Source organism: Stegodyphus dumicola, chromosome 5, assembly GCF_044657685.1.
Source record: "Stegodyphus dumicola isolate Sdum_Otavi_A_Nest chromosome 5, ASM4465768v1".
Classification (NCBI taxonomy): domain Eukaryota; kingdom Metazoa; phylum Arthropoda; class Arachnida; order Araneae; family Eresidae; genus Stegodyphus; species Stegodyphus dumicola.
Window position 1 is genome coordinate 161,147,260 of NC_140772.1, and position 14,721 is coordinate 161,161,980.

The window sequence follows — 14,721 nt, forward strand, 5'->3', positions numbered from 1 at the left end:
TGCTTCGTTTTTTATGTGATAGTACATTCTCTTTAATTCTATAAACAAACATAATTTCTTGTTCAGTTACAAAGTTCCGCTGTTCAAGTCCTATAATTGCTGTGTCTACCGACTAATTTGTCAATCGAAATTTTTGTGTTTTCAATAACTTCTGTTACTTTCTTCGTTATCGGAAGCAAATTATAATGACGAGGAATTTGATTTAAATCATATCAAAGACAGAGTACATTGAGATGAAACACTACATTTAGTAAGGAATTATAAGCCAAATAAAATAAAAACATCTGCCCTGAAGATAAGGATAGTGCTGACAGATCAACTTCCAATTCATTGCGCAGCGGCGTTAAAGATAAACAAAGTTTAGATAAACAAACGTTAAAGTTTAGATAAACAAAGGATATGCCTTTATCCATTTTTTGCAGCAATTCCACTTTTTGTTTAATGAACTCTGAAACATACTTTTGCTTTGTAGATCCTTTACATATTAATAAATATATATCAGAAATTCTATTTGACATAATCAAAAGTTCAAGCTTACTTTTATAAAATTGCTCTAACAGTCTGCAAAAAATAATAAGCCGGATCCAATTCGAAGATTAAGGAACAATGCAATCTGCAACATTAACTGAAATAGATAATTAGATAATTTTAGCTTAGCTTATACCGTCCGTCTTACATTAAACGCGCACTCGTAAACGTATTTTTCGCATGTGCACAAGCATATTAGCAGCCGTAAAGGTCTTACGCACATGCGTCGCGTTGTTTGTAAAGTTTGTAGCTTTGAGGTCCGGATTATAGATCATTCCGGATTATGGGTGTCCGAATTAAAGACTTTTGACTGTATAAGAAATAAGTTGGCATTCCTTTTCCTATATCTACCTTATAATAATAAAAAAATTTTAATTTAAGGCATGATTCTAAAATGGCATCCATAATGTGGCTTTTGAATTTACTTTTAATGAAATTCATGTTAGAAAATAAGGTACTACTTTGGTACACGGTTGCACGGATTTTTGGCGATTTACGTTGGCGCTATGTTAGCTAACCAATTATTATGATTTGAACCTTTACTATAACTTCTTTGCATAATCCTCACCAGAATGCAAATTAATCATGGAATACTTAAAACATGGGCTTTAATGTTGCAGAGATAAGCTTCTAGCAGGCTTGTTTGCAATTTTACGTTTTCACCAGTTCTGGCAAAGTTTATTATGGCTATGAGTCATTTTGCTAGCCAACTTAAGGAGACTATTTTTTGTGTATAAAATCATATTTACATTACTTGAATTTAACTTCATCTTTTGTAATTTTAAATACTCGGAATTAAATTCTGTAACATAAGTGATGCCTTCTGTTAAAGAGTTCAATAAAAAATTATTTTAGCCTCCCTAAGGCCCATATCACACGGCGTTTGTTTCACATGAACAACTGTTTGGGACAATTTTTCTGCCGGGTTTACTATTGAAAGAAAGACGTGCGACTTTTTCCTTCCTTTCGAAAAAAGTTGCAAATTGTTTGTTTTCAACCAATCAGCTATCAGCGCCGAATGTTGTTAGCTTGCTTGTAATGGGGAACCAGTTTTCCCTGTGTTAACCCCAAAGCGAGCTGTGATGATTGGCTGTTGTGACAAAGCAGAAAAATTGTTCCAAACAGTTGTTCTTTCGAAACAAACCGACGTGTGATAGCAGCCTAAGACTTTGTCATCTTAATTCAAACTAGAGCAACAACTCACTTATCAGTTCAGTAGAGTCTGAAGGACATGAATTAACCTTCTATACACAGCAGAACCCTACAAACTGCTCTAACATACTCAAAAATACTGAAAACAACAAATGCAAATTTTTGTACTCCTGATATAAATTCCAAAGACTGAAAGCTTTGAAAATCATCGAGTCTCTTACAAGTCTTTTATAGCAGTCTAACATGAAAAAATTTAGAGTTTATTAAATCTCTGATTGTCAAATCCATCATCAGTATTTCAAAATTAATTCTGCCAATAAGAATTAATTAATTCTGCCAACAGAGAAAAAATTAACTCCTTCATATTGGCATTAAAAGTATTTGTAATAAAAGTTGGTCATTTTATCATTTGTAAAATAGACAAAAATATGGAAACACCTTGTGAAATGCATGTTTGAAAAGAAAGATTGATTTTAATGAAATATGTAGGTGGCGCTGGCATTTTTGACTACTGACGCGACCTATACAACTTCGTAAATGTGCTAAACAGTTCAGTTGTTGTCGGAGTACTGTTATGTGAGGTTGTCATTGCATTACGTCAGAGTTAACAGACTTCAAACGTGGGCAAATTGTTGGAGCACGTATGGTAGGTGCTTCCGTAAACAAAGTAGCCAAGGTGTTTAGTGTTTCAAGAGATACTGTATCGAAGATTTATTCCGCATATTTGAAAAGCGGAAAAACATCATCTGCTAAATCACAGTGCGGACGAAAGTGTGTCCTGAGTGATCGTCACAGATGATCATTAAGGGCAATTGTGACGAAAAATAAGAAGACCACAGCTGCAAAAGTTACTGCTGAAATTAATATTGTGTTACCGAACCCTGTGAGTACCAAAACAATTAGAAGGGAGCTTCATAAACAGGGAATTGCTGGCCGTGCTGCAATTGAGAAGCCACTCATCAGTGATGCTAATGCCTGTAACAGGAAAAGGTGGTGTTTAAGTCATATAGCCTGGACTATAGAGCAGTGGAAGCGAGTAATATGGTCTGACGAGTCTTCTTTCACATTGTTTCCCACTTCTGGCCAAGTTTACGTCTGGAGAACGCCATCTCAAGCCTATAATACAGACTGCTTGTTGCCAAGAGTGAAACATGGCGGGGGTTCTGTTATGGTTTGGGCAGCCATATCGTGGTTCTCTGCTAGCCCCATGATAACTGTGTCAGGGCACATGACTGCCAAGACTTATGTGAACATTTTGGCCAATCAAGTTCATCCCATGGTACAAACTTTGTTCCCCGATGGTGATGGTGTCTTCCAAGACGACAAAGCCCCTGTTCACAGAGCTCACATTGTCCAGGACTTGTTTTCTGAGCACGAGGATGAATTGTCCCATCTCCCCTGGCCACCACAGTCACTAGACCTGAATATTATCGAACCTTTGTGGTCTACATTGGAACGGAAAGTGCGTTCTCGTTATCCACCGCCAACATCGTTATCTGAACTTGCCACCGTTTTGCAGGAAGAATGGTATAATATTCCCTTGGCAAACATACAGGAAATGTATTTATCCATTCCAAGAAGACTGCAAGCTGTTTTGGATGCCAACGGGTTTCCTACACCATATTAAGCAAAGAAACATGTTTTTTTAAAGGTATTTCCATATTTTTGTCCAACCCCTGTCACTGAAGGAAATTTTCACATTTTAAAATTGCTGTCTTAAAAGTAAATAATTTTTGTTAATGAGATCACCGTTTTTCTGGTGATATTAAGGTATGTTTAAGAAGTGAGTTGAGGCTACCTTCTCTAAATCTTCAATGAACAGAATTCATTTCTTTTGTTTGAAATAACACTGAAACAACAATATTTCCCTCGCCTCGTAATGGAGCTATAGTCTGGAAATTATGAACATTAAACTGTACTTTTTTGTTATGCGCCTGCCATGCATTTTGGCAAGTATATTAATTGTAAACACATTACAAAATGTGTTATATTAAACCTACAGACAGACAAAGGGTTTAATCCCCGGATGTAGCCATCATGGGGTTTCCGCATCTGTTTTGTTTTCTTTCCCAGGTGCCAAAAAGCATGAAAGGTGCATAATGGAAAAATAAATAAATATTGAACATCCTTGTTATCAAGCATTAGCTCAATTTCATTTATTTAAGAAACAAAACGCTTTAATACAAAAGTCTCTGGAAAGCTCTCAAATAGAAGTACTTTCTGATGAATATAAAATAACCACTTCATTATTAATTTTTCCTTTTCAAATTAAAACCCTTTTTTTTTTTTTTTTGCTCCAGTCATACTTTTTGCATCATAAATTACAAATGACAGTTTTAATGAATGTGATATGATTTTTTTCTATGCCTTCAAGGATGGCATCTGAAATATTCTCTATGCATTTGACTTATAAGTGGCAATCATCTCGTATCTTCTCTAGGACTTTCAGACAGTACATTAGAAAACAGACTCTACATTGGTCAAGACTCATCTATCACAGTATTCATTTTCAATTTTATTTCATTTGTATGTAAATTAAAAGCCTCATGAGACTTGAGAGTCACGGTTTGCCTTCTCCTGACATCACGTATCTGCCAATCATTTTATGTATCCATTAAGACACCTATACCCAGAGGCAAAGCTAGGGTTTTCAGTGCTCGTGGACAACTGAAGATTTTGTGCCCCTTTCTGTGTGCCAAGAATGGGAAGCATTTCATTCTAAAATTTCATAACCTCAGTTTGGCAGTCCCTGGATGCTGCGCCTGGGGACAGATGTCTCCCCACCCTAGCTACGCTGCTGCCTATACCCCTAAACAAAGCTTAACAAAGTATGAACCCTAAATTAATTATACTTCAAGAACCCCAATGACTGCTTTCCACACCTTTTTGGTAGAATGGAGGTACAGGATTATGAATAATTTTAAAATAAATTTAGGAACTTTGGACTCTAAATTCAGGCTATGCAATAATTGGGTTGAGGCCTACATGATATACAAGGCCTCGAATTGGGACATGGATAAGTTAACGAAATATACTGATTTGTTTCTAAGATAACCATTATCAGAATTTTAATCTTCTGCAATGGTAATCTTATAAAGCTATTAATATTCTCAGAAGTATTAATCACTTTCAGAGATGACAGCTACAAGGTTCACCTTATATTTATATACAGTACAAAGTCTGTAATCCGCACTCGTCGGGACTTCAGCGATTCCGGATTAAGGGTTTTTCCAGATTATAGATGATCAATTTAAATCTGGTAAGATAGCATGCAGAAATTATACAAGTAAAAAGATGAAAATGATCTAAAGGGTATCAAAATTTACAAAAAACAAAAAAACTTAATATTTATTTATTTACTTTATTAAACATTTCTTTTAATGTAAGTTGTTCAAGTTGCTTCATTTTTTGTGCTAAATGCATTACGCGCATACATAAAGCATACAGGAAAAAAAAAAAAAAAAGTTTGTGGCTTTGAGGTCTGGATTATAGATCATTCTGGATAATGGGCATCCGGATTACAGACTTTGTACTGTACTTTAAATTAATTTTTGGATTTATTTTGCTAAACATTTTTATAACTTGTCAAATATCCATAAGATTACTATTAGTTATGCTAAAGAATTTACTTGCATTCTAAAATATATCCCTCATTCATTGTATTCTATAGACAATTAAAATTTAATTTCCAAAATAAAAATACATGAAATTATATATTATTGTGAAATGCATTAACATATTTTTGTTATGTAACACATAAAAGCTTTCTAAGGTAACCACGTGTTATTTCAGATTTTAATCTTTCCTGGAGGTGGTCACCTTAAAAATAATTACCATTAATCATAGTTTTTTATCAAGTTATTACTAATAAATTAATTGTTAGTCATTGTTATGACTAGTTTTCTTCAGAAAGTAATTATTATGAGAGGCCTCACTGTACTTTAAATTATGAAAATTACAGAGATAAAATTGCACTTTAGCCTCTTAAAAAGCAACTCACTTTAGTTGCAAATGAACCAGTCTTCGAACTCGGTGACATCGGAAGCCCATTTGTGTAACAATCAAGGGAGCCTTAAAAACAAAAATCGTTATACATTTTACTTAAAATGCTACATTTAAATTAAACACATTTTCAAAATGATGACAAAAACTCATAGGCATAACACAAAGTCGAATATTACCCATTCTTGAAACAAATGCAGGCAGAAACAAGCGCACTCACTATTTAAGTCGTCGGTACTTAATCCTGGAGATTCCATGTTTTGATTCGAAAAGGAAGTTTATATATAAGCGAAGATCCAGCTAAAGAAATAAATTATTTTCACGAACTTGTTTCACATTAGTTTCGGAGTATGTTGTTGTAGGTCAAGGAAAGAGTACGCATCAAAACCGAAACTTCTTTCAAAAACAGCAACATAAAATGTTATTCGATTTGTTGCCACAGAGCCATTGCCAAGAAATTGTAATATTCTCACGAGGCTTTTCCATCGATTTCATGTACCGGAATCTCGCTTCAGTTTACAACGTTAATTAATTAAAATTAAAGAAATATTAATCATATTCATCTGATTTCTCCTGGCGGCTGGGACATGAATAATTTCTAGAGATGCAAATTTATAGTACTTTTTTCAGAAAATTGAAAGTTCAGGTTAGGAAGACCTTAAGATAGCTGAACACAAGAACAGTAATTACTGATAGTATTTGTTTATAAAGTATAATTTAAGTTTTAATATTTTGGCAACATTGATATTAAATTGTAAAAAGAATGAATTAAAAAAGGGATCTGGCATCGAGAGAGAGTTTGTTAAGGGTTTTGTAGAAAGCGATAAGGTTTCTTATGACTAATTTTCTTTAATAAAGTTTTCTTTTCATATATTACTATGTGTTTTTATTAGAAGTAGATAATTCTTTATAGAATATCATTTATATGCCAAATCACATACCAACATTTGGTAGCAGAGTGTGGTTGTCCCCTCTGTTGAGGAACTTTCATATAGAACATTGTATGCTCCAAGATCGTGTTAACGAAACTGCTAATAACAAATGAAGATCAACACTCGTGAACAAAACTTACAATTTTAGCATTTTTTCTACAACTCCAACATAAGTATTCATTTCTAGAAAATAAAAGTGGTAGCAATGGTTTCTGTAGATAATTTCTTAAACTTAGTTACTATCATGCATATAAACTGTGAATTTAAATGTTCTGACATTTTTGTAATGGTGAGCTTTGAAAAACATGCTGTTGTTCCTTTACTTTTGGAGGGCAGTTTATATGGTTACTGCAAGTTAAATTTTGTTTACGCAAATAGTAAAATTTTCTTACCAAATGGTAAAAGCACAAATTCAAATAAGTTTTCGCTTATGGCTTTTTCTGGACTATTCATTCTAGGGACATTCTTGCTTGATGCTCTAACAATAGTCCGCCATCTACCTTCTGCAACAACACAGCGACGTCGCTGCGACATTGCAAATGTGTCACAATGTGACGATCTCAATATCGCAGTGACGCTGTAGGCATGGCTTAATGTCCACTTTTTGTGACGTCACACTGCGTTTATACGAGGGTAAGTTGAAAAATAAGTTTTCCCTGTCGACTGTGGTCAGAGTTGTGTATGAAAGTCAAAAAATAGAATGAGACATTAAAGATATGACATACCTTTATTTTTCCACATAAGTACCAAGTACATTGAGACATTTGTCATATCGCTTGATAAGCTTCAAAAAGCCCTTCAGGAAAAAATCAGAGCTTTGCATATGGAAGAAGCGTTGAACGGCTTGTTTCACTTCAGTATTGCTTCCAGAGCGCCTTCCCCCGAGATTTTTCTTCAAAGCCGGAAACAGATGGAAGTCGCTTGGTGCGAGATCAGGACTGTATGGCGGATGGTGTAGGCGCTCCCAACCAAGAGTTGCAATATGGTTTTGCGTTGCCGTCGCCGAATGTGGTCTGGCATTGTCATCCAACAGCAGAACGCCAGATGGGAGAAAACCAGGCCGCTTTTTCCGAATCGCCTCTTTCAATTTCGACAGGAAGTCACAGTAGCGCGTAGCATTGATGGTTCCAACCTCCAAAAGTCCAGCAACAAAACTCCTTGGGCGTCCCAGAAAACTGTGAGGAACACTTTACCTGCAGAGGGAGTTGTCTTGAACTTCTTTCGGACAGGTGATGACGGATGTTTCCACTCCATAGATGCGGCCTTCGATTCTGGCGTGAAATGGTGGACCCACGTTTCATCCCCCGTCACAATCCGAAACCGAAAGTCATTGCCATCTTCATGGTAACGCACGAGATGTTCCAGGCTGACCCCCATGCATTGTTCCTTGTGTGTCGAGGTCAATTGTCGGGGCACCCATCGTGCTGACACTTTTCTGTATCGAAGAATGTCGTGGATGATGTTTTGAGCTCGCTCATGTGAGATTCCAAGTTCTTCCGCTACTTCATCGATGGTGATACGCCGGTTCGCTCTAATCATGTCATCCACCTTCCTGACATTTGCATCTGTAGTGGCCGTGCGCGTCCGTCCAGCTCTCGGTATGTCCTCCACTTGCTGACGTCCATCACTGAATGTGCGACACCATCTCCGCACCATTTGCTTCGACATTACACCTGGCCCATACACTTCCACGAGGCGGTTATGAACTTCTGTTCCTGATACTCCACGTGCCCATTCATAGCGGATAACCGCTCTCACTTCCTCCTTTGACCACTTCAAAACGCACCTTCTCTCCATACCTACCGGGGCTCAAATGAGAGGCTGGTCTCCGCTTTGCGCAGGCACTGCAACAGCGCCATCTGCTTGATTTGCAGCGACCTCTACCCAATGGTGTATCGGTGACTTACACGTTTTTCTGCTGTGTCGCCTTTCGCACATAGCTGTTCAACGCTTCTTCCATATGCAAAGCCTGAATTCTTCTTGGAGGACTTTTTGAAGCTTATCAAGCGATATGACAAATGTCTCAACGTACTCGTTCGAGAATAATAAAATAAAGGTATGTCATATCTTTAATGTCTCATTCTATTTTTTGACTTTCATACACAACTCTGACCACAGTCGAGAGGGGAAACTTATTTTTCAACTTACCCTCGTATAACCTCACATTGCGACGTTGATGTGAAGTCACATTGGAACGTTGATGTGAAATCACACTGTGGTATTGTTTTGAAGTCACACTGTAAAGTTGATGCTTAGTCACGCTGCGACGCTGTTGTGAAGTTACACTGTGGTATTGCTGAGGCGTCACAATGCGACATACATGTAATGCGACATACATTGCGACTTTAATATAACTCCATAGAGTGACGTGAATGTAACATATTAAAGTGCCATGAATGTGATATATCGCAACACAGGATTACTTTCTAAATAATTAACATGAAGTACTCCTATTTTATAGAACAGGTAACTACAACAAAGTTTTAGTGATCCAGTAACTAAATATAATATTCAGTTTATTAAAATATTTCCGTGACATTCGAAATTTTTAAATTATTGAAAATACTCAGTATAAAAATTTGAAATTTTCATTAAATGCTTAAGTTCGATAATAGGTTAATAAAATTTATTCTTATCAAAAGAAATATATCAAAATTCTGTAATTTTCCCTAGAGATATTCGTACAAGTGTTCACAATATCACGCAGTATAATAAGTAGTTATACTTCAAATTACTAAAAAGTTTAAAACACAACGCAATGCAAAGCGTATATCTAAAGCAAAAGTTAACTCCGGTTTATCTCAGTTCACGCGGAACTACAACTTGCAACAACAGTAACTAAGCAACTAACGAAACAACTAAGCTGAGATGTTTTCTCTCTGGTTTTTTTTATAGATTTCAACCAGTCGCGATATATTTCCAAGTAATTTCTGCTTCTCGAGACAGGAAAGCAATATGAGAATGGAACTAAGATTTCAGATAATATAGTGGTCAATTACATATATTCAATTTGAATACAAATTACCCAGATACATATTTACTCAATGTTAAATGCACATGTTCCTTTATATTCAACTTTCCGGCGTAGCTTTCTCTGAAAATATGTCTTTCGTTGCATTCCACGGAGAAATTAAATTTTAATTATAATTCTACTAAAATTAACTATTCAAATTCAAAAATTCATAGCAATATTATATATGATGAAAATGTGATCATATGGTCACTTTCACGTGTATTATATTGCAAATACTTTTGAGTATTAACTGTCCAGAAGCTACATAATTTTTCTTTCATCCTTTAGAATTTAATATTTAAAGAAATTTCATATTTTCCCAAAATTTCTGAATTGTATTAAAAATGAGTAATTATAACTTATTAAAAACATAACTGTATTTCTTAATTTAACACCTTTTCCCCAATTTTTCGAAATAGAAATATTAAAACTCTTTGGCTTGCAATATTTTTTAATAATTATATTTCTTATGATAATAACTATATTTCTTAATTTAATACCTATTTTTCCCCTCTTTCTAAACAGAAACATTTAAAAAAATTTCTATTCGGCTCGTAATATTCTTTTAATTCCTTAGCTTTTAATATCGTTTTCTCTTCTCCATTTCTCTCTTCCTTAATTACTTTTCTTCCAAAAAAAGAACCAATTTTTTTCGATAATTGGATAAAAAGCAAACCTGTTACCGTAGTACTGGTTACGTTTTTCTTCACGTACATACGGGTTCGCGGATTTGGAGTGAATAACGACAACAGCACTTGATGAAGAATGGAAACACAATTTATTAGCTAGTATTATTCAACGCAGGTCCGAAATCACTTTTACAGTCGTCGAAGAACTATTATAAAAACGCTGAAACGATCAGCGACACAGTCTTCAATCTATCACGGTGAAGACAGCTTCACGACAAAGCACCAGAGTACACCTCCCCCCCCGACTCAGTTCTCGAGCTCCGGACTCGGTTCGGTCGTTCTCGCAGCTCAACACACTCTAAGATGAAACTCGACGATGCACCAACTCGCGATACACTATAAGAGACTCTCTCGATGAACTCGACACTAGACTACGAGACACTCGCTCACTGAGTATTAACTGACTCGAGTAGACACTCACTAACTGACTATCAAGTCGATGGACTCCGAAACACTCGACAATTGAATCGATAGACTGCTAAACACTGTCTACTCCGCGTACCAGCAAGGTTTATATAGCTATTGGCTTGTGTTCGAGAACATTCTGGGCTAAACCAGTAAGAATTCGTTCCAGAAATTTTTCATAGTAATTTTTATAAACTTTTCTAAAAAACTGAATTTTAACTCATAAAATTTATACCGTCACCCTAAAGTAAATGCATTTTTATGCACACTTGCAAAAAATTAGTTTTTTTTTCTTGTTCAAAATTTCCCAAGATATGTGAATTTATATATTGGCGCGTTTTTGGCATATTTGTTATAAGCGATAATAACGCCAGATGTGGTTTACGCACTTTATTAAATTTATTTGAAAGAATGAACGATGTACCTTTTTCTTTCCGCTCGTACACAACGAAAGGGAAAGAGAAATAGATTACCATAAATTAAGAATTTCACCAAGTAAATTATTTTCGGCGCAAACAGAAAACGTGCGCCAAAATAAATTTTTTAATTTCTTAGTAAATTTCATACCAAATTTTACCAAATTTATTACTTAAATTATAATTTAAATAGTAGAAACGAAATGTGGAAAATATCGATATGTCATTTCAGGAAAAGTCCGGTTTTTATGTCACACTACTTATGTCAAAACAATGCTGTATACAAATATAATATATTCTAAGCAGCACTTTTAAGATATGCAAAACGAAAATTAAATTTAAACTGGACTAGAAGAGAAACACGCTAATGTGACAATCAAAATCGTAAAAACAACCTTGTATTTAGCGTAAGTATAATGAAACACTCAATCGATTTCGAGGGCAGCTAAAGGTCCCTCCTCATCAGGAGAAAGAAATACCTAGAAACAAGAAAATAAAGGAGGAGTCTCAGAAACACGTGGTCCTTATCAACACTGGACGTGGTTATAACTGGATTTTTAATCAGAGTTGCACTGGCCGCCTATTTTCGAATTTGGCTCAGTAAAAGTAGGCGGCCAGTGCAACTCCGATTAAAAATCCAGTTATAACCACGTGCAATGGCTGATAAGGATCACGTGTTTCTGAGACTCCTTCTCCTTTATTTTCTTCTTTCTAGGTATTTCTTTCTCCTGATGAGAAGGGACCTTTAGCTGCCCTCGAAATCGATTGAGTGTTTCATTATACTTATGCTAAATACAAGGCTGTTTTTACGATTTTGATTAAATTTAAACTGTTCTGTTATCGGGGCCGGATTCAGAATTGTATGCATATATGTGTATATGTATATACACACATGCATTCGTACTTGCATATATGCATGCATACCTGAATATACATGTAAAGATGCAAGTACATATTCGTACTTGCATATATACGTATGTATGCATGCATATATACATACATACATTGAACTCATACATTCATGCATATATACACAGAACAGTACCATTAATTGGCCCAGTAAAACAGGAGATTTAGACTTTTTTTTTTTTTTTTTTTTTTTTGTGCAGAGTGTACTTTTTAGTTCTTTTATATGAATGGCAAGAAATAGAAATAATTATAAAGTGTTTTGAAGAACGCACGAATTCAGTTAGCTCTGAGACTATTTTCGAATTTGAATGCTATTCCTTTATATAAACTTTCCATTTGTTAAGCCAGCATGTTACTTTAATTTCTAAACACTCTGGGCAAAGAAGTTATACATCATCCATGTCATTTGCCACAAGAGTCAATTTTCTTTTCTGTTTGGTTTAAATCACTGTTTCTCAACGAAGCAGTAAAGGAATGCTGAGGGGCGGTGAACTTGTTTTGGGCGATAGGGGCGGTGAGCATGTTGTGGGCGGTAGAGGGGGGCGTCCGATGAGCAAGTATTGACATTCGAACTTAATTTTGAAACTCCCAAAAAATTTATTAAATTGATTAGCCGGTTTACACCATTTGTACCAGCAATAAAACGAACTTGGGTGACTAAGAATGGTGATGTGAATTTATATTCTAGGTAGGATGACTATGAAGAATACGACAGTATGGTTTTTCTGCGATACCAACCAGCCAAGCGCATGCGCCAGCTATTTCCGCGCGCTTTCTAATCGCAGCGCATGCGTTGAGCGTCCTTTCAATATGAATGCTGGATTTGTGTTGCTTTTAGTTCGCTTCCTTTCTTTTTTTTTTTTTTTTTTTTCTGTTTCGATTTACTTCCATTGTTTGTTTGGCCAGTCACCCAGGAAATTGCTCTTATTGTGATCGCGAATTATTAGTTTTGAGAAATGGTTATCTTTCCCTCATCATATTTTGCTGCCGCCAACCATGTCGCTTAATAAAAAGAAATGTTCGCAATACAGAGTTACACGTACTTGAAGTTTGGATTCATTTCTTTGTCTTTGAACTTGTAACTGTCGATGTGTTTACTCTGTAAAAAGTGTTATCTAATGAGGCAATGAAAGCGTCTCTTTTGCAGAAGCATCTGCCAAGAATTTCATTCTGACAAACAAAATAAAGATTTGTGGTTTCTCACGAACATCAGGGACAAGTTCCTGAAAGCATCGTGTGTCCTAGTAGTAACGTCATCAAAACAGTGCGACAATGGTTTGATAGCCTCTTATAATATATCAAAATTAATTGCTAAATCGGAGAAAGCTTATACCTTCGGCGAAGAGTTGATACAATAGACTATCAAGAAAGTTTAAAAAGCGGTTTTACACCATTCAGCCGTATTCAGCATTTTAGAAAACGTCCCATTTAGCAATGATACAGTGATGACGAATTGATGAAATGGCTAAAGATGTTGAAGCTTCCTTATGCAAACTTTTGAAACTCATCGAATTTCTCTTCAGGTTGATGAAACAATCTTGCAAGTTCTAATAAGGCTTTACTGTTAGCATAGGTCCGGTTTGTGAAGGATGGAAAAATTATTCAAGAGGTTCTTTTTGCAAAATCCTTGATTGTACATACTAAAAGTGAATCCATTTTTCATACTGTCAAAGATTATTTTAAAGAGAAAAATATTCTTTTTGCGAACATTATGTCTGTTGCCACCGATGGAGCTCCTGCAATGGTGGGTCGTCATCGTGGGTTCATCGCTCTTTTAATGAAAGATTTACCAAGTATTTGAGCTGTTCACTGCGTGATTCACAGATAGCAATTAGTAGCAAAACACCCCAGCCACCGTTTGCATCAGTCATTACAATATACCATCTCTACTCTGAATAAGATTCGTAGTGATGGTCTCAATGATAAATTATTCAGGCAGTTTTGTAAGGCCAATGAGACAACGATGAAGAATTCAGCCGCTTGCTTCTACACAACGAGGTTCGCTGGCTTTCCAAAGGCGCCTGCCTCAGTAGGTTCTCGAATGCTTTGGACTCTGTACTTGAGGTCTTCGAAGAGAAAGATGTAGCTCTCAAAGAGATTGCAACAATTTAAGATTGATGTTGCTTACATGACATATTTATTCGCAAAATTCAACGTAATTAATTTACAGCTTCAAGGCGAAAAGCTCAATTTGATCAGAAAAAAATCTTTTATTTCCATCTTCCTAAAAAAACTCAGTTCGTGAAAGAATTTTGGTCGCAAAGAACTCAAGACAGTTTCCGATCTTGTCGGATCTGCATAAGAGCAGTGAAATCCCGTACGACGCAACATAAGTTTACTGTCAATATTTTGATTCTTTGCACAAGGACTTTTCTAAGCGTTTAGAGGATATTTTATCCCTGAAAGTCCCTCAATGGATCACGAACCTTTCACTACTATTGAGAAAGCAGATGTTCAGATTTGAAACTTTGAAATCTAGCTCCCAGAATGCTGATCATCTCCCAGAATTTGGCTTCAAAGTAGCATCAGTCGCTTCTATCCAGGATTGTGGACTACCGTCAAAAATGTTTTAATTGCCTTTTCTTCCTCCTACCTCGTCGAGCGAGGATTCAGTGCTGTGACTGATCTAATTATAGAAAGACAAGTCGATTCCAAATCGTGGAAAGAGGGGACTT

General features: G+C 35.8%; 1 protein-coding gene across 6 annotated transcripts in view; it reads right to left on the minus strand.

Annotated features, from left to right (window-relative positions):
- The window catches only part of fal (SAM and HD domain containing deoxynucleoside triphosphate triphosphohydrolase falten), a 68,027-nt gene extending 61,923 nt beyond the window's left edge, over nt 1-6,104 (minus strand). For 4 of the 6 annotated variants that reach the window (XR_004759578.2, XR_015041315.1, XM_035368880.2 and 1 more), the window contains exons 1-2: nt 5,903-6,104; nt 5,681-5,751 (exon numbers count right to left, since the gene is read on the minus strand). Coding sequence is in view for 4 of the 6 variants with exons in the window: in XM_035368880.2 (XP_035224771.1) it covers nt 5,681-5,751; nt 5,903-5,939 (108 nt within the window). In the remaining 2 variants the exon portion in view is untranslated. Of the gene's footprint in view, nt 1-5,680; nt 5,752-5,861 lie in introns of all 6 variants that reach the window. The other 2 variants (XM_035368878.2, XM_035368879.2) reach the window with 2 other exon arrangements.
- Nucleotides 6,105-14,721: the final 8,617 nt, after the last annotated feature.